General features: G+C 42.2%; 1 protein-coding gene across 6 annotated transcripts in view; it reads right to left on the bottom strand.

Annotated features, from left to right (window-relative positions):
• Positions 1–24,689, bottom strand: part of FNBP1 (formin binding protein 1) — a gene marked incomplete at its 3' end in the record, with an annotated part of 103,926 nt that overhangs the window by 23,162 nt on the left and 56,075 nt on the right. For 3 of the 6 annotated variants that reach the window (XM_082327660.1, XM_082327658.1, XM_082327659.1), the window contains exons 7-10: positions 12,568–12,696; positions 10,676–10,822; positions 5,124–5,321; positions 3,559–3,741 (exon numbers count right to left, since the gene is read on the bottom strand). In XM_082327660.1, coding sequence (XP_082183786.1) covers positions 3,559–3,741; positions 5,124–5,321; positions 10,676–10,822; positions 12,568–12,696 — 657 coding nt within the window. The remainder of the gene's footprint in view (positions 1–3,558; positions 3,742–5,123; positions 5,322–10,675; positions 10,823–12,567; positions 12,697–24,689) is intronic. The other 3 variants (XM_082327662.1, XM_082327663.1, XM_082327661.1) reach the window with 2 other exon arrangements.

Raw genomic sequence — 24,689 nt, 5'->3', positions numbered from 1 at the left:
ATATGGTAAAAGCAGAATTAACAGTATTATCTGGCTGTACTGAATATAAAGTGGGTCAACCGCATCAGCTGAAACAAATGCCAACCATTCATTCTTCACCTGATAAATCAACAGGATTTGGGGATGGCTCTTGATTTATGTTTTGCCTGGTTCGAATTATTTTGGTTTTGAAGGTCATATGGCATTTTCGTGATCTTGTAGTCTGACCGTTTGTATAACAAATCACCAGGGACCTATGAAATGTGAACTTGACAACTTTTCAAATCAGATGGAGCAAGCTGCCAGAGCTTTGCAGCTTCTCCGACTCCATATTTCTAGATGAACCACGTGGCCGAAATTCACCCCTCGGGGCGGGGGGGGAAGACGATGATCTGAACACTGGCCTCCAACTCTGTGGGATGAGTCAGGCAGGAAAAGTATTTACTTACAAACATCCTGGTAGCTAACAGGGGAAGGAAATTAAATAGAAAGAGAACATAGTGAAAGGTTTAAATGAAGATTTAGCAATAGCCTCTCCTTGCACATTTTTAATGAACATGTCAGCAGAAATTTGAGGGATTTCAGAGAAGACTATAGGAAATTGTTCTCATTATTTCACCTTTCACACAAACCACTAAAACCAATACAGTACGCAGGATTTGTAAGACTTGCTTGGACTTCTCAGTTGATACAGAAAATAATGGCATTACTTCAGGAACTATTAAAAGCAATTAGACATAACGGCTTATACAGCCAAACACCCACTAAATAAGAATTTGTACATTTGAAATACAAACTTGTGAAGTGCCCCTGGAACTACAAACGAGTATTTTTAAACCAAGTTAGAAATACTCAGCACTATTTTCAATATTCTGTTCCGTGAGCGGCACTACTGGAGCAGTAGATCGCAAGGCAAACCCTCGCCTTCAGCAGCGCCTCGCTCTCCGAAGCCTCCCACTGCTACCCGCTAGGAAGGCGGCTGCCAGATGCCCGCCCGCCGCAGCGGTGCCACCAAGACAGCCGCTGCCTGCACGTCCCCCGGGTTTGCCGCTACGGGAACCAAGCTGAAAGACTGCTTCGCCCCCCCTAAAAGCCACCGAGAAAAGATGCTCTGAGCCAAACTGCAACTGAGGAAAGGAGGTACGTTTACAGAACCTGCCTTTGGACAACTTAGAAACTTCCCGCTTCCCCAATGAAAAGCGCCAGAAATGGGGTTTTTTGGGTTCTGAATGTCCCATTAAATGGCAATTCTCTAGCAAAGAACTGAAAACCGCTCTGTATCAAACACCTTTTTTTAAAATGTACTGTCTGCAAGCAGATGAGACAAAATATTGTTTACAGCACTGTTCTCCATTCTCTGTAACTAACCACTGAAGTTCCCCACTTTTATACAACTCCAGCCCTCAGCCCTAAATGTCAGTGCAGTCCCTGGAGCAGAATTTTGGCTTTTTAAAGTATTCACTTCCTTGCTGTTACAGCCTGCTCTAAAAAACATTTTAAAATACTGAACGCTTGTGTCTCCTTCCTGTAATTTTTAGAGGAGGAAATAATTCTAAGGACCTTAACCTAGGAGCCAAAGCCACGCTATGCCAGCAACTTCTCAGCACAACTGGGCCACGTGCGAGCTTCCGGGAAGATAAAGCTGCCTTTTTGTTTGAAAAATGGAAAATTGTATCTCAGGGACCTGTCATTTTACTTATTTCTTATGAAGACCACCAATAAGAGCATTTAATTCAACACAAACGCCTCCCCATCAGCTTACCAGTATAGCCACAGCTGATGTCAAGGACAGGAACAGAGCAGCTGACCTGGGAAAACTCAGGCCATGCCTCCTACTCTATCAGCAGCAAAGGAGACAGGGACACTGCACTTGTAACAGCGGTGATGTGTCACAAAATACTGATCCAGTTTGATCTAGCCCCAGGTGAACCCCCAAGGTCAGCCACGGAGGCTTTCAGCTTCTCTGCACTGTCCAGGGCATAAAGCAGCACCTAACACACTGCACTTCAGCTGCTGGCAGGGGAAAACCCCAAACCCCAGTCCCTCACAACATCTCATCTATGTTTTGGAGCTCGCACTCTAGCCTGATAAAGCTTTTGCAGACAGAATATCATTTTAAACTGCGTGCATCATAGCACTGGGAAGTGAAAGTCAGTTCAGAAACCAACAGAATCTGTGAACTTGATGGGAAATGCCCAGAAAAAGACGCGCTGGCCTACAATTCTGCATGCTAATGTACGCAGGGAAGACTGCAAGGAGAAGTCAAACATGGGACTTGACATTTTTTTCCTAGCTTTGCAATGGTTCATATCACATAATGTTTATTGAACTCTTAGTTAATGTCTTTCCTGCACAGTTTGCAAGAATGGCAACTATTAGTGGCCGTTACAAGTAGTTTTTCAACTTGGTATTTTTGCAAAGATATTTCATCAACATTTAAAGTGTCAAGAATAAAAACTGTGGAAAATACATTTAAAACTAATTAGAAAAAAAGTTAAAGAGCATGACAGGATTTTAAATTCTTCTACGGACACTTTAAAAGCTGTTTAAGCCACATCATCTGCTCAAGGAGGCCCAAACGCAGACATGATGAACTCGTCGTGAAGCAGGATTTCTTAGGCTCTCCCCAGGAGTCAAATCAAACCTTCCTGTCTTATTGAAACTTCATGCTACAGGATGCGGTTAAGGTCCTTGAGAAGCGTCAGCCCCAAATATTTAGGGCCAACTGTAATCACTACATCTAGGTAGCTGCAGGGAACGTTAAATTCAGTGTCGTCATCCCCAACATGGCAGCCCTGGTTTAAAACACATATACCATATCAACAACTTTATTACCGCCTATAACCAGTTCATCTTTCACATCTCACCTGTCTTTTAATCTTAAGACTCAGACTTACTAAGCAAGCTAACATTGCAGCGCTTGAAGCACAAGCTAAGGCCAAGTCTCTGGAACAGAAGTCGCACGCAGAGGCGCACTTGGCCACAAAATACAGGGAAGCCATCTTCCCACTACTACAGCAAGGTGTCGGTCTGTTCAGGGAAATGCCTGAACATGCACCAACTAAGGTCAGAACTATTTTCTAGAATCCCTCCTAATTTAGCCTCCTCCTCCCGACACAGATATTGAGCTGAATCCATCCTGCAGAGAGGAAAACTTCTCACGTGAAGGTAGACAGCATGCAGCACCAGGATCAGCGTAAACCTCTGAATGGTGCTCCTGCAAACCTGCTCTGCCACAGACGCGCGCAGGGCTACTAAATTCACAACTTTGACTTCAACTTGAGTATTATTTAATGTTCAGCTCTTCCTTCCGTGTTTTGGATAATCCCTCCTCCCCCAAAAAACCTGACTGGGTAATTTCCATCAGCAACTGTACTTTTTGTGGTTTCATTGTGGGGTTTTTGACTACAAATGGCTTTATAGGTTGGGATTCCTTGGATTTGTCTGCATGTTATGATAGAACACAACGGATTCATTCACAAAACAAAATGAGTTTTTACATAACAGAACGTGCAATAAAAGCGCAAGAAAGAAAGAAAAGAGAAAGAAAGAGAGAGAGGTATCCAGAGGAGAACTTACCCCGCGCTTTAGGCTCCTGAAGCAGTGGATTTTGGGTTTGGAGGTCATGAACTCGTTGAAGCGATGGGAGAGGGGTTCCTTTTGCTGCTTGGGAGACTGGGGGCCGTTGGGAACAGCAGAGGGTGAGGCAGAGGCAGGGGGAGGAGGAGGGGGCTGATGGGGGGATGTTAAAAGGGACATAAGCTACGTATAAGAGATGGAGAAGTGACAGAATAAAAACCAAAATAAAAAGATAAAACACAAAACGAAAATAAGCATCAAAACCAATATTTGAAATCCAGAGAAAAAAACAATTAAATAATTAATTATTAAAGGCCATGGTTCAAAAGAGGGGGGAAAGCAGTATTTAAGAGTTGTGTTAAATGAAGAGTGTGATAAATGGAAGTTTTAGTAAGTGATGCAACAGAAGAGTAACACAAAGTATTTTGACAGGAGGCTCATGCAGACTCTTCCATGCAGCGCTATCCCCATAAATTGCCCTGTTCTCGCTCTGTGGACAGCTCAGAATAATGCATATGGATAGAGCTTTCAAATACCTGAATTTAAATGGATCAGATAAGGAAGGTACCTTAGTGCCCAGTAGCGTTTCTATTATCTGGAAAACAACAAACCACATTCCTTCCTGCTTTCAAATCATACCTCAGTAATGTCCATCACACTTCACTTTTACAAATTAAGTCTATGAATTTGCTCAGGACTTAGTCCTGCTTTTTTTTTTTTTTCTTCTGGCTACACTGATGTAAGCACCAGACAGCCGCGTTCTCTCATATACCAGCACAACAGCAACGATCCATTTTGAACAGGTAGATTTTTTGACTCTGTAATTAGTAGAAGTGGTTTGGTACGGGTCAGAGCAAGGGTGAGATCAGAACAACGAAGCTACTCTGGGCTTCCATCAGTGTTACTGAAAACTAATTTAGTCCGGTCACCCTGACATGTTCTGGTAACCCCAGATAAATGCTGCCATGCATTATGGTGTAAAATATGACAGTGAAATGAAAAAGGTTTAATGGATACATGAGTTAATATGGTCTCTTAAAAAAGTCAACTGCTCAGTTAGTTGTGCTCCATTAGTTGTGCTTAAGAAGAATGAATCGCAGCAATTCCTTGTTCCCAGCCACCCAACTGCTGAACCCAGTGCACAGACTGAAAAGATAACGCAAATGAAAAGCCAAGGAGAGTTTTAGAAGTGTCAAAACAGTAATGCCACATTAAAGCTTCCCAAAAGTAACAATGTTAGTCAGCACACATGGCACGAGGTAAGTGGTATACAATTCCTTCTGAGTTAGGAACAGAAATGGACCATGGCAGAGACGTGACAACTAAAGTTAAATTAATACAAAAACTGCAACATAATTAAACAAATTATACGAGAAAAAAAATTAAATATATAAAGAAACTTAAGTAACCAAAGACTACAACAAAACACCACATTAAGACATCAGTTATTAACTTTCTGGATCTAAAATTCTCTTTAAAAATTTGCAATTGCCAGGATTACTAGACAAGACAGAGTTACTGACTCTACACGTACTAGCACCACGCTCAAGTTTGCAAGTCAGTACCTTATTTTTCTTGATGAATGGCCATAACTTGCCCTTGGATTTGCCACCAAACTTCGGCTCAGACTTCCCATCCCCTCTGGAGTTGGAAAGGCTGGATTCCGAGACAGTCCGCTTCATGGGCTGCGTGAAGTCCTCAAAGTCGATATCTCCCGGAGGCTCGAACCCTGATTTAAAGGCTTCTATTACCAGTTGTGAATCCTGAAATGGGACAGATCCAGTACAAGCATAAACATCTCGGATGAGGGCTGTCATCAAATTGGTGGCATAGAAAAACAGTACAAGGACAAGAAAGTTCGCCTGTGCGGGAACCAGCCTTTACAGGGACCAGTCTCATTCCCGGGAACAAACACCCTTCCAGAGCCCAGGATCAGTACAAGTCTCTCCACCTTCTGCTCCAAGATCAGGGCACTTTTCTTGGACCTACTTTCGCTACCATGATATGCTTTTAAAAAAACACCTAGGTGCAGCATAGTATCCTACCAAAACAAGGCACACTAATATGTAAAATTTAATACTCCCAGATACTAAAGTGATAAATGCAGTTAAGAACACAAGAACCACCCCACACAGAACAAAAATTTCCAACCTATGTCAGTCAGAATGTGTTACAACTGGGAACATAAATGGCTACAAGCTCAGTTTCAGAATAGATCTCTAAATAAACAATTTATGGAAATAAAGCAGGCGAGCTTTCGTCTCAAACAGTGCATTAGTCCTGTAATTAAATTCTAGCCCATTTTGAAAAGGTATCACTGACACCAGTCATTACTCAAAATACCAACAGATAAAAAGCAGAGGACTGTGGTCTATATAGGAAAATAAAAAAAAATACATAAATATCTTTAAAGCATAGGTCATTGTAGTTAACTAAAGATGATGCTTAGGAAAAGTAAATTCAGGTCTCCTCACTCCAGCCTTCCACTGGGCTGCACAACCCCTGAGTATGACCACAACCAGCAAGGTTTTCACTCCCTTTGTTTCTTTTCCAACACAAAAATAAAAATTCTGATAAAAACATCTTTTAAAGGCTTTTTCATGTCTACTGGTGAAAATGACTAAGAGCTTATTACTGTTAACTTTACTGACTAGAAAAGCAATCATACTTCAGTCACTAAACAGGTAACTTAAGTGACTCAAAACAGAGATTTAAGGTATAGAACTGCTGGGCATGCAGCTGTAAGCAAACTAGTGGAAAATCCCAATAAATACTCCTATAGAAGGGAGCTCTTGAGTGATCACACTGCCACGAGTTGACAAGTTGGTGCCTGTGAACTCAGCTACAGTAAACGGCAGGACTTTATCTTATGAGCTTTACTGAACAACTGAGCAGTCCAAGGTCACGCAAGTGGCCCGACACCTTGGTGCGGGCAGCGCCTGGGAGCTCCCGGCGCCGTCATCGAAGCCACACGCCCTTTTGGCACTACGAGGAGTGCTAGATGCAGGTCAGCCGCACACCGGCTGTATACTGCGTACAATGGGTTTGCCTTTTTTTTTTTGACAGAGGGAAAAGAAAAAAAATAAATCAAAGCAAGAACAATATATAGCATTTTTCCTAGTCAGATCTGCAAACACAATTAATTGTACCTAAGCTCAAATTCAGACTTCAGCTTGCTGAATGCATTTAAATCTAATGGACTCAGAAAAAATTTATTGTAACACACTTCTCATCTACTTCTTCGGAAGAGAGCTTTTAATGTTATACTGTTCTAATGGTTTTCTTCTAAGATCATTAGAGAAACTATGCCACAGCACACGACTATCTTCTTAGTCTCTAGAGAAGAGCATCACCATCCTGCTCAGATAAAAAAGATGAACTTGTTGCTTTGAAGGCATTTCACAGATTCTGTTTATGTCCGTAGGTAAAACGCTATTCATGAGAAATCTAGTGGGATATAAGCACATCCAGAGGCCAGGCTCAATTGAGCAAAACACAGGTATAGGAAGAGCTTTGCAAAAGTCTTCCTGGGATTGTGAAGAAAATCCAGGTTTAAGATCCTCGATCTATGTGGTGCGCTGTGAAAATCCTATGCAGCTTTTAGGGAGGTAGAACGACGCTTTCCATTATCTCATCCTAGTCTGCCATTAAAACTTCTAGAGGTCTAAACATTTGAAGAGATTTTTAATAATAGTCATGGAAGCAAGATGAAGAAGGAAGAGAGAAGAGATTATGAACATACACAAGGTTATATTAACTATTCTGTTGGTATTTTATCCTATGCATGGAGCTTTTCATTTTTTCCTCTTAATTTTAGGCTGTTCCTTCCATTTAGTCAAAACATCCTTCCACTACAATGGAGCTAAAAATAACCAGCGTGTTCCATATATCACAGAGATAATGTCATAACAGGAACTCCCAAGTCCATAACAAATTAATTTTATCTGCTGCTAGAGCCTTTTGAAGCAAACCCTGCATAGGTTCACCCAGCAGTCACTACAGCTTACCCTTGCAACATGACCTCTGCGTTGCTCGAGTTGTTAGAAAGAGGAGATGAAAAAGAAGCATATTTACAACTGCATTAGGAACACAGGGCTAAACGGTATTCCCAGCTAAATCCAGAGTTTCTATTGCTATTAGCGGGAATTCTATACACTTCAGTGAGGGCATAAAGCAATCCTATTTACACAGTTACAAATTTAGTAACTAAGCCTGAAAGACTGGCCATTTTGCAAGTGGGCACGAAGCAGAACTGTAATATTTAAGCTGCAGAGAATATATAAAGTAGTAAATCTGTCCCATGTCATTCCCTTTCTTAACACTATCCAACGAAACAGGGGCCCTGGAAGAAAAGTGGTCTTCCACAACCCTACTAACACCCGCAGAGGGAGGGAGCACGGAGCTGACCATGGAAAGGAGGCCTGCTGTCAGCAGTCTGCACTTCCACTGTGTCAAAGTCACCACGGAACTACATCTTTCCTACCTATTTACTACACAGTTCTGATGCTAGAAAACGTGGTGGTTCACAGATGCCATAGGAACCGCTCCTTCATAGAACAAAGTTTGTAAGAAACTTATCTGAAGCTGAAAACTGATTATCAAAAAGCTCCAAGATACCTACATGAAGTGTAAAGTTCTGCTGCTTTTATTTTGTTTTTTCTTTTTAAACAGAAATTACTTGCCATCAGCTCGTAATGTTTTACTGACAGATCAAAAAAAAAAAAAACGCTGCAGAACTTGCAGGTTCTTACATCCTTTCAGCTAGAGCTGACACACAGTTGGTACTCAGGGTAAATTACTAAGAATTGGTGCTTTCTCTGTAATTTTTTTTTCTTTCTGACCAATACATCTTCTATATTAGTTGTGGTTGTTCCATTTAAAGCTCTGGTTTCTGAACTGAAGTTACTGCACAAAGAGCACAGCTTTCATTTTCCCCTCTCACCTCCTTCAGCAACTCTGCATGTGATAGCCGGGTAGAAAAAGTGAAAATAAAACCAAAGGATACCAAGAGCTAAATAAGAACTCCAAATGCATCACTGCCATTTCTCAGTGTCATAGCGTCTGACCTTACACATTTCAGGTTTGGCGATACTGTACGTTTGTTTATGATTACCAGATCTTGGAGATCTCCTCCCAGCTGGGAAACACATGTCTGTGTGGGCTCGCAGTTTCACACAAAGCTCTTCCTGCTCAGCAGGCTCTTCGTTTTGCTCGCCATTATACTAGCTGTATTAGCACCAGCTGTCCTTGCATTCAACTTTCCTGGAATCTGACCTCATTTTCAAAGTTGACCACAGCTCAGATCGAGTCAACTCTCCTATGCAAAGTTTTTCAAGCGTGAAAAAGATGAGTAAAGGAGACAACCTTCAATTTGAATCTTTTGAGGAAAAGAAGAAACTACCCTGATGGTAGCCTAAGAGAGCCCAGACTTGCCTCTTAGAACATTAAGGGGTCAGATGGGAAACGTCTGCTGTAACACTCTGCGTTAGTGGCAAAAGTAGGACGCGATCTGGAAGTAGAGAAGATACAGTTTTTAAATTGCTACTGCGTTCACCTGTGGCCACCCTTATAAAGTAGCAGGACCTGCGTCCTGCAGAAAGGCAGGAACAAGCATATCACTTTTATCAGAATCAAGAAAGTTAGAAACTACTGTTCCGGAGATGAAAAAAAATCCTTGGTGATATTTAAGAAGAAAAAAGAACCTTTATGGACATAACTGTTTTCCAGATAGAACATGCTAAACCCTTTGTAATTGTTCAGATATAATAAATGTGGTGAAATACATTTTTGGTAGCATGGTGTTTACAGGAGATCCCTTAGTTACCAATGCTCAAAGCCACCGTTTTCTAATGTCATACTTGTGCACATGAGCCATCAATCTGACTTATCTGTGTGCAAGAGAGACTAACTTGAATATAAAATTCATGGTGATTTAAACACCTAGCTTAAGCCTCCTGTGTGTTTTGCTAAGACCTCACTTAAGATTCAAGCAGAGTATAGCCTTAGATATGAATCTCCCCAACACGATTTCACCATGCAGCACCAAAAGCTGGATCTCAAGAAGGGTACGTTGTTCTACATGGGAATCTGTGCCCCAGCTCCCCCTTCTCCCGCCCTGAAAGAGTAATTTTCAGATTCCTTGGTCTCCTGTGCCGCTCACTGAGAGAGCAATTGCCGAGCAGAAAGTAGCGGATTCATTTCAAAACTTCAGCCTCAGGCTTATGCTGCCAATTAATGGCAGCCTCCAGGTTCTGGGCACTGAATAGCTCAGAAAAGATTCCAGTGAAAAAGACGTATGGGAAATTCAAACAGCCAGCAAGACATATGCTGTTTGTATTTGAAGCACTAATGTGATCCATGAGAAGGGCTGAAAGAGCAGAGACTTCATTTACAAAGGGAGCAGATCATTCTGAAAACAAAATAGAAAACACATTTGCCCTTGTGCTAACTGCACATCAGGAAGTTCAACCGAACAATTTATCAGCCTTTTTATCAGAACGGCTTCTTTTTACTCCTACAGTGATGTTCAGAAATCAAGATTTGTGAGAGCTCGTTTACAGATTGCTAGCAAACCTCAAATCTGCAAAGAAAGATTTTACACTGAAATAGAAATTTTGCCAGAGTCGTTTGCAATAATTTATGCAGCCAATACTTTGAATGCTTCCATTATTATAAAACTAACTGGAATGAAGACATTTCTGCAACATTCAGTTTTCTGACTATTAGACACAGAACCCATCTGAATAAGAATTAGTGATTATTAGGTATCTTCCTTATTCTATGCAGAAGCCTATTTTTCAATTACAGTTATTTCAAAAAGTAATTATCCTAGCAAAAGGAGAGACTATTCCTAAAAGAAAAAGGAAAGAAACAAAAAAAATAAATAAAAAAGGTAAAAGCGTGGCAGTAGACGCATTTCTGGGCGTTAAGTAGATTTGGGAAATAACGGGAGCACATCCCGCCTCAGACAAAGTAGCGTGGGACAAGAAACTATTCTTTGTTTTAGTTCTATGATTATAAAGCTCTCGTGCTGCAGCCTGGACCCAGGATTTAAGTCTCCATGTACGTGACCAATACTAAAGATGACAATCAACAATCCACACAACGCAACACTTACATTCTTGTGATCGATTGATTCTGCAGCCTTTGTTATTTCATCCAGACACTTTCCAATGATAGGGATCACTTGGCGGTCGACTTCTGCAAAAGTCTTCATGGATTCACCTATCCTCACGATTCTTCTTTCCTCCATCTCTTGTATTTTCTAAGACATTACATTACATTCAGATCAAATGCCAAGATTAACTTCACAGTTTCAACCAATTTTTCTCCCCAGCATACATCAGCTGCTTTAAGATTTATGGTTTAAATATATTTTTAAGAACAGACGAACTAGGACAGCTGTTCTCATGAAGGCATCAAGTGATATTGTTCCCTCAAACATCAAAATGCCATTCTAAAAGTAATCTCTGTTACTATTACTGGGAAATTTTCAATTAACTTTTTATGTTAAAAAATGCTGATTTGTCAAAACCCCAGATTTAGACTTTTGTAAGGATGGCTCCTCAGGCTTTTAAAAGAATTTCTGCAACAATACATTCTTTCATTTTCTACACATGTTCTGAAAGCTCTTATTTTCATACCACTGCAGAATCCAAGCAAACAAAAATCTTGATGTCCCCCCCTCTCCTTTTCCCTAGAAGGTAATTTTTGGTTTATAGGCAGTCCTATATATCATGTATTGTTCACACCAGGGCTCCTCAACACGTGCTCCCTGTTGCTCAACTGCTTCAGTGCCACGATCTCCAGCATCTATTCCATGGACCTCTCGTTTACAACGGAGGGAAACTGGATGTGGCATAATGCTATTGTGACAGATAATAACAGGATACAGAAGGGCACGAACAAGAAGTGCCTGTTTCACATTAGACTGCAGGAATCTTACAGAGCATTGTCGACTTAAAAATCCCCGTTGCCTTGACAGATCCACAAGCAACAAATAATTTACAAAACAACTTGTTATTTCAACATCTAAAAGAAAGCACTAGAGCTTACTGGTGCACTGGTAGTGAAAGTACTTTAAGCATGCTCACCTACAAATCCGAGCGCTTAACACTAGATCTGGTAAATACAAATCTACTGCAAGAATTTTATATCTGATGCCAGGGATAATTTACCTCAAGACATTGATTTGAAATACCATGAAGCAAAAAAGGAGGTGTCCATTTAGCTAAGAAGTTCCAGCAACGGATAAGAAAATGCCCATTTGCTACTCAAATATCAGTTATTTCTCATCAGATGAGAAGCATGTGACATTTGCTCCCTTAAAGAGGTTGTATTTTCCACTTCTGATGCTTATGACCCATTACAATGGAACAGTCATTTAGAACTTCTCTTCTACTACATTAATCTCTCTTTGTTCAGTCAAGCACAAACTCAGATCTGCAGTCAGTATAAATCTGATGGCTTTTTTGTTCTTTCTCTACAGTCTTTCTTCAGGCACCCTAAGACATAATGAGCAAGTTTGCTTAGACCCTTTGACATTCACTACTGCAGAATTATTGTGGTTTAAATTTAAACATCTGTGAAGTCCGATTTGAAGACAGGTTAATAAAGGGCTGTGAGGCTTTACAGATGTAATGACGCCCAGCTGACTCCTGCCCCAACAATGCAAATAATGCTCTCATTCCGCAGCTGCACGGACACAAGAGTTTAACAGAGCAAGGTTGTGAGGACTCCAAAGACTATCATAATCTGTCACGACAATTCAATGTCACCTTCCTCATATATTATTGATCACTTGATATCTAGTCTAAGAGAAAGGGACTATTTATCCTACCAAGCTCTCCATCTCTTGTGTTGGCAGACTGCATATAAAATTTGCTAACAGCGACAAAGATCACCAAAAAGTAAAAGACAGGGTCATAGCATTGAGGCGATGTGCAATACGCCCCTCAGCTCTTATCACAAGATTATGAGCTGCTCTAGATCAGTGCCAGTGACCCTTACCTGGAAGATGTTTGGTATGTGTGTGTAGTAATGATCATGCTGCTCACTGTTGAACTTCTGTAGAGTGGAAGAATATTCCGCTTTGCTGTCTTCTGCCATTTGATGTCGCAGCTGGGCTTGCTGTCTTGCCTAAAGAAATGCCAAAAGAAATTTATGATTTATACTACATGGAAAGAAATTGCATTGTGTTACTCCTCATCTTACTATCCTTACCAGTAGGCAGCACAGGAGCATTCGCATACGGGTCTCTGAACACTTCAGCTTTTGGTTTACTCCTATTTTGTGGAACAGTTCGTCTACATCAAGCATAAGCCTGCAGTGTGCACACCGCTGTGTTCTTTTCTTGTTACAACATGCTATTTCCATGAACCATTTTGCGTTCCATGAACAACCTCTGTTCGTACTGCATGTAAAACAGCGAAACAAGTTTGCGCCTCTACTAGCCCGCTTAACGGGCATGCACGCTTTCTGTACGCTTGCGGACACTCTTCGTGCTCCACCGCGTGCCCTGTTGGATGGCACCGCCTTTTCGCTAATGAACTGCGTACCTGTTGGCTAGCAGTATTTTTGGGGGAAAGGGAAGCGACAAAAAACCCAAAATGGTTTTGTCTCATTTCGCATGCCTTAGCCAACATGATCACGACAAAACATCTTCACACATGCTCCCACTGCGCTCTCTGCAAAGTCCTTTATCTACACCTCCTTGAGTAGCGCTGGCATGAAGTGCACAAGGAAAGGGGAGCCCGAGTAGCAGCTGAGACAACTGCCTTGCTATTTTTACCCACAGAGATGATTTGCTTCGCTACCCAGCATAGCAGAGCACTGGGCAATTAACCTCACTTCTTTCCCTAGAACAATCTGTCCCTGAGTGACCCTTCTGTATTTTCCAGTTCCTCCCCTTACAATTCTGCTTCCCAAGGCCTTCTGTTATCTGTTTCACTGCCCAATATTATTCCCTTACTGTCTATCCCATCTGTTTATTTTAGTTGCCTTTTCCTTCCTTGCTGTTGGCCTTCATACAGCGGCTCTTCCTCCTCTTCCCTTCCTACCCAGCTCCCTGCACCCATGTGCCTTCGCTCCCTGTCCTGCACCCACTTGTTGAAGCTCCCCTCTCTCCCACCTGCCCCAGCAGAGCCTGCTCCACGGCCGTGGACCAAATGCTTGCTCCGGCGAGAGCTCTGCCATCGATCGGAGTGAGCGTAGGCTTTGGCTTTTTGAATCAAAACCATCCTGAGTTTGCACTCGTTTTTCAGGCGCTCACGGAGCCTCCTCGCCCTCCGCTGCCTACCTAGCCCTGGAACAGTGCTGGGAGCATCCAGAAAGCATTGTGGTCCAATCCCTCCCTCAATTTCAGAATAATCCCTTTAAGAAAGGAGAAAGAAAGACCACTTTAAAACTCATTTAAAGGATTTCGGGGTGTTTCAGGGAAGCCAGCACAACAATTAATTTTAGCATATTCTAAGTGGGCTCCTGTTAAAAACAGTTCAGAACGGGGTTATTCTTTGAACTGTTCCAAGCAGACAATAGTTTCCTGACAATAAATCCATGAAATACCAAATCATGGAACATTTTTGTAATCATAACTGGAAGGTAACAATTTCTGCCAGAAGGTTTCAAATCTCAATTTGCAAAGAAACAGGCTTCCCTCCCATTTGTCCAGCTCGCACATCTCACCTAATAATTTATTTCACCTCAATTCAGCTATTTCTTTTGCAAGCACAGTCACTTGTAGGAATTTCCTAGATCCCCGTCACATTCTTTCTACAAAAATAATTCAAGCACAATGAGAAAATGCTGGACACTGAGTCCATAATAGGAGATGAAACAGTAGCATCAAATGGAAAAGACTGAAACTATAACCAATTAAATAAATCCAATTTTTAAAAAAACAAAACCAAAACTTTCACCTTTGCTTGTTCCCCAGGAGTTTTAACTGTCCACTAACCCCTGCAACAGATGCATATATAACTTCAGAAAATTTACCTGCTGCAGTGAAATTCCAAGAAGCCATATCAATCATTTTTTCTGCCCAAGTGCTATATAGCTTATTAAACTTTATCATCCACACACTCCTATATAGCTACATTAAATACGAGTGGAAAACAATATAGCTTTGTACTACAAACACAAATTTACCAGCAAAACAATGTCAGCCATGGAAAGGCTGACAGCTGTAAGGGTAACGTCCGCTTGTCGCCCAACCCCTTCCTCACGTCCCAGCTGCTCCAGCTCAGCATCCATTTGTGAGGCCCATTCTCTTCATCTACCTAAGAGCAACCCATTGTTTGAGCTGACTTCTACAACAGCCCCAGTCCCACTCGTACAGCTGGCTTTTCTTTTTTATTTTTTTCTTTTTTTTTTTAAATAGGGCAACTCAGGAATTTGTCCCTTGACTCTATTGTTGAAGCAGAAAAACAAGAAATCCATTATTACGCATTTCCAGGCAGATCCAGCAAACATTAAGCCATCAGAGTTCATTTTCATGAGCAAGCTCATCGGTCGGATATGAGCAAAGTAACTCTGAGCTAAATGTATACAGGAGTAGACGCTTGGTTTCCAAAACGATCTTAACTGGCCCCACATAAGAGGAGGCAGCAGATAAGTAAAACTGGGTACATTCCAAAACCAACAATTTTTGTATGAGAGCCCCAGCGATGTTTTGTTTCTCCTGGCCATTTAATGCATTTGGCAAGCTTCAAACAGTTTAAATATTTTTCCAATGAGGTATTTGGATCTTAAAATAAAAATATAAAAAAAGTCTAGAATTTTTTTATTACTTCATTTGAGTATGTCACTTACTCAAACATCATCACTTCTAGTATTAACAGAACTATATTTTATAGCTAGGTGCCTGCACTCTGCTGAAGCACAGAATGATAAAAATGAGCCGATGACATTAAGTTTCACATTCGGAGTAATGGATACAGTGGCCTGGAGCTGCACAGAGTCACAGGAGCTATTTCAGGAGTAATTTATAGTTGAGTGTTACAGAAAATAAATGTTTGCCTTCTTTACTGCTCACTGGTGCATGCAAACAGCTTCAGAGAAGGTATTTTTTGGGGCTTCTTAGAGTTAATGTTAAAATATCTGCTCTGAACAGTATTTTTCGGAGGAAAGGCTTTGGAATAATTGGTCTCTGGAAAACCAGACCATGACTTCAGCTATAAGAGGATGATAATGTGATGCAGCTTTCAGTCAACATACTCTCTCCTTTAGCTGGGCAGGGACGACTGAGCAAGAGCTCACGGTTCCAGCACCACATGTGAAACCACGATCCAGATTTTCTACAGACTGCCAGATTACTCAGTTGTAAGAGATGTCAAGGCTAGGTACTCGTAATGCAACAAAAAAATCCCCTCCCCTCTTGAAAGGAAGAAGGAATGAGGTCACCTTTCGGCATCACGAAAAAGCAGAAAAGGGTAGGTACATTTGGGGGATTTGTGGGGAGGAGCAGAAAAGCAGTTTGCTTTCAAACGCGTGCTCCTGCACACATTTGCAAAGGATACACACATTTTGCCCACTCCCCCCCAGAACGTACCTTTGTAACATCTTTCTGCCCCCAAATGAACATGCACAGTGCGCATACATATTGCCTCCTCTCCAAAGTCTGGTTTTGTTAAGGCAGTTCTTCTCTGAGCTCATATGGCAGCAACAAAACCAAAAGGTCACGTACGCCAATGTACGTCTCATCAAGAAAAGCACTCCCAAGAATGAAGGACAGCCCAGTAGCTGCAGCGCCATTAACCTTGCAACGAGCATACAGGAAAACTTCACGTTTCCACCATCACGGCAATTGGATTTAAACACCGTCACACCAGGGAGCGTTTTCTGTAACTAACTCTGAAAGAAAACTCCAGGTAAAGAAAGCGTAGCTCTGATATACTGAACTCGTTAAAAGCACACTAGCAGCAGGTAAGGCTTCTTATGTGTGACCTCTTTTCTCGCCGAACTTACACAGAATTGCTATTAAACATAATAAAACCCCATCTTTTTTCCTTCCTTTAGACAGCCGTGCTAGTTGATGGGGGAGAATACAGGGCAGTAGCTAACTGCGGGGCTTTCAAATGGTTGATTTAAAAAAAAAAAAAAGAAAAAAGAAAAAAGAAAAAGATCAGTAGAACTGTGGCTGTCTTCAGTGCTTTTAAAAATAAAAAATTTTTTTAAAAAGTCAGCCTTAACAGCACTTACCTTATATGAAAAACAACACTAAACTCAGTAGCCATGTGAACTGGCAACACAGACTACGGCTTCTCTCTCTTCTACAAGGTAGCAGGAAAAAACCAACCATTATTCTCTCAAGATTATTTTGACCACATTTCCTGCAGATTTTCTACCTAACCACTGAGTTGCAAAAACCAGACTTTCAAACAGCATCAACAGTTAGTTCCAAATGTTTAAATGACTCCACCAGGAGTCCAGAGATGGCAGCTTCGAGCTAAATGACAGATGCCAGGGTGGGACATGGATGAGCTAAAATCTTTCATGACTGAAGTAATTACAGAAATATTTCCTTCCCTTTGAAAATAAGAAATTAAAGAAAGTTAACCCTGCAACCCTTTTACTCTGAAGTAACCCATGTTAGGGAGATAATACTTAGTCTGAACCTCCTCATCACCTGCTTGAATAATCCTGCATTTTAGCAATACGATGCAACGTAAGTAATCACTGCATATCCAAATGAGACGGAAGTATTACAGACAAGGAAAGTTCCCCATAGTCTCGCAAACATGCAGTACTAGTAAAGCTTTATATGCTGATCTGAAATCAATCCTAGGACTTTATGCCTTTGAACAGCAGTCAGAAAAGGAAAATTTAACAGAGAAAGGGGATATGGACATCTTTATGACGGGCACTGTCGGTCCTGAACGTGTGAGAAAATGTTAGTAAGCTGCTATGCATTACATGCAACCTCTCAGAGAATTCAAAACAATAAATCCTTGTATAGCGTTACTTGCGTACACCTTCTCCCCCAAAACTTGGTTCAATATGAAAGGCAACTGATTATTAGGAGAATTTTTTAAAAAACAAGTACACTTTCTGCCATTTCGGTCTCCAATACAGAAAAGAATGAAGGATATTTTGCTGAGAACAATTTTCTAAGACACATTCCAGAAACGGCAAGAGGGTCAATAGACACACTGTCTTCTGGGTTTACACAGACAAAAAAATGCAGCTCCTCAAGGCTGTTATGGTGGGAGTGATATGAATAACTGAAAAGGGCAGAAAAAAGCTTTGGCTGCTATTCAGCTGATCCGCACTAAGTGGAACAGTTCAACTTCTCAGCAGTCGCTCTTGTCCAGAATGGCAGAGTTTCCAGTCAAAACTTTGGTGTAGTTTTCTTTCTTCTTTCTTTTCTCCCATTCCCCCCCCCCCTTGTTTTTTTAAACCCAGACAGCATGTGAGATGCATCACTGCCAGGCCAGTGCCTGCCCAAATAGATCCGTCTTTGGTAAATCCAAGATCAGACTAAAATGCAAACTCAAAAAAAATCACCCCTGCCCCCCTTCAACTACCCAACCCCTTCAAAATAACTTAATGATAAAGGCAGACTCAGAAACACTTCACCAATTTCAGGAATGCTTTCAATTGCTCACAGATTTTTCAGCTGCAGGCTCTGGTCCTCCCTCCGCGGCCAGCCTCACATAGCCGCGCTCTGTTACCGGCGGGCACCGTCACCAGCAGCGGCGGGGCGCCTCTTGGTAGCAGCAACACTGGCAGCGTTTGCAGAATCATTAATAACAGTGGGAATTCTGCCATGGACTTCAAAACAGGGCCAGGATTTCAGGCTTTGATTTACATAGCCTCCAAATCAAGCTCCATTGTTTACTATTTTACAATAACCAGTTTGGTCTCTCTGAACTGGCAAGCAGAAAAAGGTTTTGAAATTTGCTTTCCTGAAAGCAAGAAGGCAGAATGGGGAGTGCAAAATAACAGACAGGGGAAAAAAAAACAACAAAACAACCAAACAAAGAGAAAAATCCTTACTTTTACCATGGGGGGGGAGGGAATCTAAGAATCTGTGGATCCCTGAAATCCTTTGGCTGAATACAATATACAAATGAGCAAACCACTGACAAGGGATGGAAAATCTTCATCACCAGATCTCAGGAATTGTTATCTAGTGCAGCTGCATTCCACATAATTCTGCCAGACTACAGAAGCGCACACTAATAAGAGATATACCCAAAGCAACAAACCACCACTGAAGCTCTAACAAGAAAGACGGACCGAATTAACGGAGCTGGGACAGGAACACAGTAAGCACCCTGCACAAGGCTCTAGCACAGCTCTTGAATTGCTCTGGTCCCATCTGCACTACTAAAAAAAAAAAAAAAATCATATTACAACAAGGACTCACCTAACTGTGTCAGTCCTACACTCATATGACCACTCCTGCAGCATGGCTAAAGGCACAGTTGCTTGCTGATTAATGGAGTCCGACAGCAAGAGGTTACTTGAAATTTTACATAAGGGAATGAGCCCCAGACTTCGGTTGCCTGGCTTTAGACTTCAGTTCTGCCGCAGACTCCCCTGCACAAATTTGAGCACTGCATTTCCCAGTCATAAAACAAGTGTATCGCTTTTTCTTTTCTATCACATGCAACCAATCGCCTCAATTCGGTCTGAAAAGCGTTCAGAGCAGTCAAAACGTTGTGTAAGAGAAGGACCATCACATAAGAATTAAGAACAGTAGCCAGTGTCACGGCAATGTGTGCCAGAGAAGCACCTCTCAGTGCACTGCTCCAAGGCCCCAGTGAAGTAACTGTGCCTGGAATCCAAAAGTTTGCCTCCCTGCACTGCCGTTCTCGTGTCACGAATACTAAATATCCAAACTCTCTGGGTGACCAAACTGCAAATCCCTGCTAATATCCAGTAGCTTGCCACACAGCTCGGAGAAACGCAGTTCCACGAGGATACCTAACAAAAGGTTATTACGGAAGAACGAGGTGTTCACGGTGGGTGGAAGGCTACGTGGACTTGAGGGAGGAGGTAACAAGAAAAGATATATTCGGAGCAGTGGCCAACAACGTTTAAATGATTTCTGGAGATGTGTTTAGTTGTACTAACATAAGCAATTAAATTCTGCGGTGTATAAATGTAAGTATTGAATATAAATAATGGAAATTATTTCAGGACTGTATAATAGATGGCTTAGCTCATACTTTGAATACTGGGCACAGTTCTAGTCATCTCCCTCCGAGAAAGAATTTACAAACACAGCCAATGCAGAATGGCTAGTCAGGGTTGAAGAAAATTACCAGTATGAATTTGCTAGCCTTAAACCCCAGCTTTATGGGTACAATACATTCACTTAAACTGAACAACTTACAAACAATAAGCTAAATTCTGAGCTCTCTGCTTTATTTTTTCCCTTAGTTCTTAAACAGGTGAAGATACCTGTTCTCATATTTTGACAGAATGACATAAACAAGCTTTCCAACTGTATAGCATAAACTAATTGCTTTGCGTTAGCCAAGAAGGCTGGTTATATTACACTTCTGACTCAAACTGCAGTTGATCCTTAGTTCAGAAGCTGCTCTTAAGCCTCCCCTTCACACCCCCTTTTCCTCCCTAACTTGTTTGCTCCTTTAGCAACCTGCTTCCCAACAGAGTTGTTTTGTTAGGAAACTCAGTCAGATTGCTACGTGGAGCATTACTGCAGAGAGGAAATGTGAGTTCAGATGGATTTCCTTATCTCACCCTAAAACTGACTGTGGCTTCTATTCATTGATCTCTTAACACCAAACACAGTGTATGCATGGGATACATACAGATACTTATTATGTTTTCCAGCCACTCCTGCTGCGGTCATTAACTCTATTGACTAGAAATCAAACCTCCTAAATTAGTCATGATTCCAAAAGGGAAACAGCTGCTATACAGGGTGTCACAGACGGCAGGTTGTAAACAAGGCTTACTCTTTCAGAAATGCAAATGACTGTCCTGAGGGACTCCCTGCGTTCACACACTACATCATCCATCAGGAAGGAAGCAGTTCAGGACGGAGACTGGGGTCTGCATAACCCAGAGAAATAATGTTACTGTGAATCTATGACCTTAAATCATGTTACCAAGAACCTGAATTGATGGGAAATTTGACCCGCGTCACAAGCAAAGACACCGAAGGGTTTAGCTAGCTCCATCTGTGGAGCAAAAGAAAAGCAGCTGCCTAATTGAAGTATGTAAACCTCACCGCCACGCAGAGAGCGTGGCAAATCTTATGCAATATCTAACTCTCGAATAAGAAATGCACAGGCCAGGCCCTCCTGCACTATGTTCAGGACCGAGCCTTACGCACCTTGCCTGCGTATTTCACTGAGGCGCTGCTGCTGCACTTCTATAAATTCACAGCAGCGTACAGCAAAAGCAAAGCCTCTGGAACTACTCGCTGCAGTAAGCATTCGCCATATTAATGACACAAACACTGTAGAGCTTGTCCACCTTCTAACATCACCTTTGCCTGGCACTACATTCTCCAAAATGCTGAGAAGTTCGTTATGCCAGTAGGTGCCTCGAGGTGGGCAGGAGAAGGAGGAGATCCAACAAGCCCCACTGCCACAGGGCAGACGACTCAGCATCTCCTGAAAAATTAGGCCCATTTAGTAGTTATGGTCTGCAGAAGGCAGGCACCCACAATCTCGGGTTATGCTGCAGAGCTTACTGCTGACAGTCTTAATTAACTAAAACCTCAGTGATGCACGATGCAACAACAGAGCACGGAGCTGGAGATGTTCCTCTACGGTTTGCTTGTGGGGTGTCGGTGATGCGCCCTGCATCCGGCTCCGTTGTGACTTGGCTGCTGTGCCGACGAAGCATGCTGTAAACGCTGTGTGCAGGGCAGTGCTGAAACACAGATCAGAGATTTCTCCAGAGCCCAAGTAAAAATAGCTTAGTGCACCCTTCATTGTAAGGCTGTGTAAATTCTTAATGGAGAGATTTGCGTCCCGCAGCGCAGCAGCCTACAGGCTGGAAAAGCAGTTTACCACTTGACAGCATAACTGCGTTTGCACAGGCAGGAAGATCAGCTTATTCCAAGAATCTTTCTAAGTAGCAGTATTTCTACATCTATGTTCAGTAAGACTTTGCCAGTGATTCAGCTGGTGACTCCCCACAGCAATGTAGTGGACGTGTCTCCTCTGGGTAAGGAGGGAGATACAGACTCTTTACGCTGCTTTGCAATTGATGGTGAGCACGCAGGGAACGTGGCATAAGAAAAGAGAAGAGAAAATGAAACTTCAAGTGTGAAACGTCAGTATCTCTCTGTAGTTATATTTACAGACTAGAAAATGAATGTCATGGTGATAATTGTATTAGGAGGTTTTATGCCTTTATGCAAATCTTAAGCTATTCTGGGACTCCAAAAATCTTGGATATGGCAGACAAACTGATCTGAAAGTTGCAGAGCACTGGGGAAAGCTCCTACAGATTTCAATAAACTTGAGATTACTTCTATTTCCCCCAGTTTCTCCACTCCAAAACCCAAACCAAACCAACCAAACAAAAAAAGGCCAGTACCTCTAAAACTCCTAAGTATCTCAGAGTCAGCACAGGAATAGAACTGTCAACTTTTTCATTTCTTTGTTTTTAGAGATGACATAGGATTGGGCAGAGAAGAGAGGAAGGAATGGAATGATAATTCTGTAATACTAATAATTTTGGATATAAGCTTGGATAATTTTGGCGTAATTTTGATTTCAAACTGACTTGCAACAAGCTCAAGCAGCTGTAAGTACGTAAGAAAACAAATCCAGTAGGAAAACCCCACTGCCCCAGAAAAGATCTCTGAATGTCACAGGATACGAATAAAATCTTAATACAAGCTCGTCCTTTCTGGGTGTGGGTTGAAGTCAGTCAAAAACCCACAGCAAAACAAAATGCCCACCCCATGTTTTTAGCAGCACCAGAAGCTTCTTGACTTAACGAGAATTAAGGTCAAATTTGCACTTTTTTTCTTTCTAAATCTACCACTACTAAACTACTTTCTAAATCCACATCACGTTTACATTAATCTCAAAACCACTCAAGGTGGAAGCCTCCTAACATAACAGGAACAAAAATCAGAATAAGGTGATGAACCCTGACTTCAGGGCAGCAGTTCTGGGAACTCACGCACAGCTCATTTTTCACTGCTCAAAGCTGAAGTTGTTTGCTGCCCAAATTATCACCTAGGACACCAACGTACGACCGTGCTCCTCTTCAGCAAAGGGACAGATCCTGCCTGACACCGAGTACCTCAAACCGCTGTCCTCCTCCTCGACTGCTGTGCAAATCAAGAGGCAAAGCATTCGCCCCTTCCCGTGGCCGGCCTCAGCCACTTCCTCTTTAAAAACAGATTCTGAAAAGTCTACTTTGAAAACAAACCTTTAGAAAAGCCAGCTGATTTTTATTTTTCTTAATTGCAAGAAGTCTGCAGAGGCACCGCTGGGTACCACGTTACCCCATAAAGATGTCAGCTTTTTAGCGATTGCAGCTCTGAAACGAAGGAACAAACAATAGAGCGCTTCCTTATATGTACACCGGCTCTGCGCTGGTGACAGAGACCGTTTCCCCAAATGGTCAAAAAACTGAAGCAGCTCCACTGTGGGTTTTGAAAGAGAAATGCTTTAAGGCACACATCCCACTGCAATCCAAATGAAGCTAAAAGCTTACAGTGATACCTACAAGACTTCCCGGTATCAGCATCAGCATGTTGCACCATTTACTTGGTTTATAAGGATACTTTCACAGCGTAGCTTTCTGCAACACCGTAAGCTTCGTACCCTGACTTTGCTAAACTTTGCCAAACTGTGCTTTGTGTTGACACTTAAGCATCTCTCTGCAAATGTCGGCTGCTGGTAATTTAGAGGCTCAGTGCAAACACGGGAAGGGAGCCCAGGGCCCTCATCCACTCTCCTTTGACTCCTGCGTAAAGACCCTGACCATTGCAGAGACTGAACACAGCCTTTTGCTCTATGTTCCTACCACCAAAAAAGGAGATGGGAGCTAAGAAAGCTAAACACCCTGCTCTCTCTGAGATCAACTCTCAGACTGGCCCGCTGCAAAGATGATCGAGCCCCTCCTGGCCACAGAAGTGGCACAGGAGGCAGATACCCTCTGCGCATCAAACCTGAGCTGGTCCTACAAAAGGAGTTTGGACCTAGGTGCAAGATACCCATACTGCACGTCCAGCCCTGCCTCTAAGCACACACCTGAGAGCCTTTACGAAACAGTCCTGGAGAAATAAGGAGGAAAGTAACTCTCTAATTTGCTTCCCTGCCGCTATTCTGGTTACTTAATCCTAGCAAACTTATTCTGGTTACTTAATCCTAGCAAACTGCAATACCAAGAGTTATCCCTTAGGCACGGCCACGTTAAGTGCTGGTAGCTGGCAGCTCTGTCACAGAGTTTTCCTGCTGCCGTCGTCAAAGGCTGCAACGACTGAAAGATTGAGATGAGAGCGTTTCAGAGCCTCATACAGCTTAGCATGAGGTGCATTAGGGAACTGTAGCTATATATTCTTTTGATTGCATGTGTCATTGTGATCACTGCAGAACTTTAATTCCATTACTTTATAATGCATGATGCAAAAAATAGCTCTAGTGTCTGCTGATACTTGCAGGTACAAGCTGAAGTAGCCAAGGTGTCAATCTCAAGCCAAAGAAATGAGGGCGACCGATCCCATTGCTTGAAGAGCACCTTGTTCCGCCAAAGTGAATAGCATTGGCTCTGAACACAGCCAAATTGTCCACTTTCCTGGCCAGACAGATTTTTTTGGGAGCTTTTAGGAGTAGGAGTGCAGCAGCCAAGCCATAAGGGGCAAGAGAAATCAGAACCGCTGCAATAGAAGGAAGAGGTAAAAGTCATCATAAAAAGTCATCCTATTGCTTCATCTGAAGCTGAGCAGCCTCTGAGCCGGCGAGAGCGGCCCCCACCAGCAGCGCTCGGTTAAACAAGATGCTATTTTGCGCTTGGCAGTTATGTCAGAGTGGTCCCAGTCACACGGGCGGAGGGAAGCAAAGAAAGGGCATTATTCACAGCCTGACATGGATGAACCCAGTTTAACACATGCACTTGGAAAACACTGTTCTCTCTGTTCAGTAATATTATTTCACATTCCACTCATTTTGATAACCTTTTCCTTC

Source organism: Platalea leucorodia, assembly GCF_965183815.1.
Source record: "Platalea leucorodia genome assembly, chromosome: 15".
NCBI classification, from domain to species: Eukaryota; Metazoa; Chordata; class Aves; order Pelecaniformes; family Threskiornithidae; genus Platalea; species Platalea leucorodia.
This window is presented reverse-complemented; position numbering and strand designations above follow the sequence as displayed.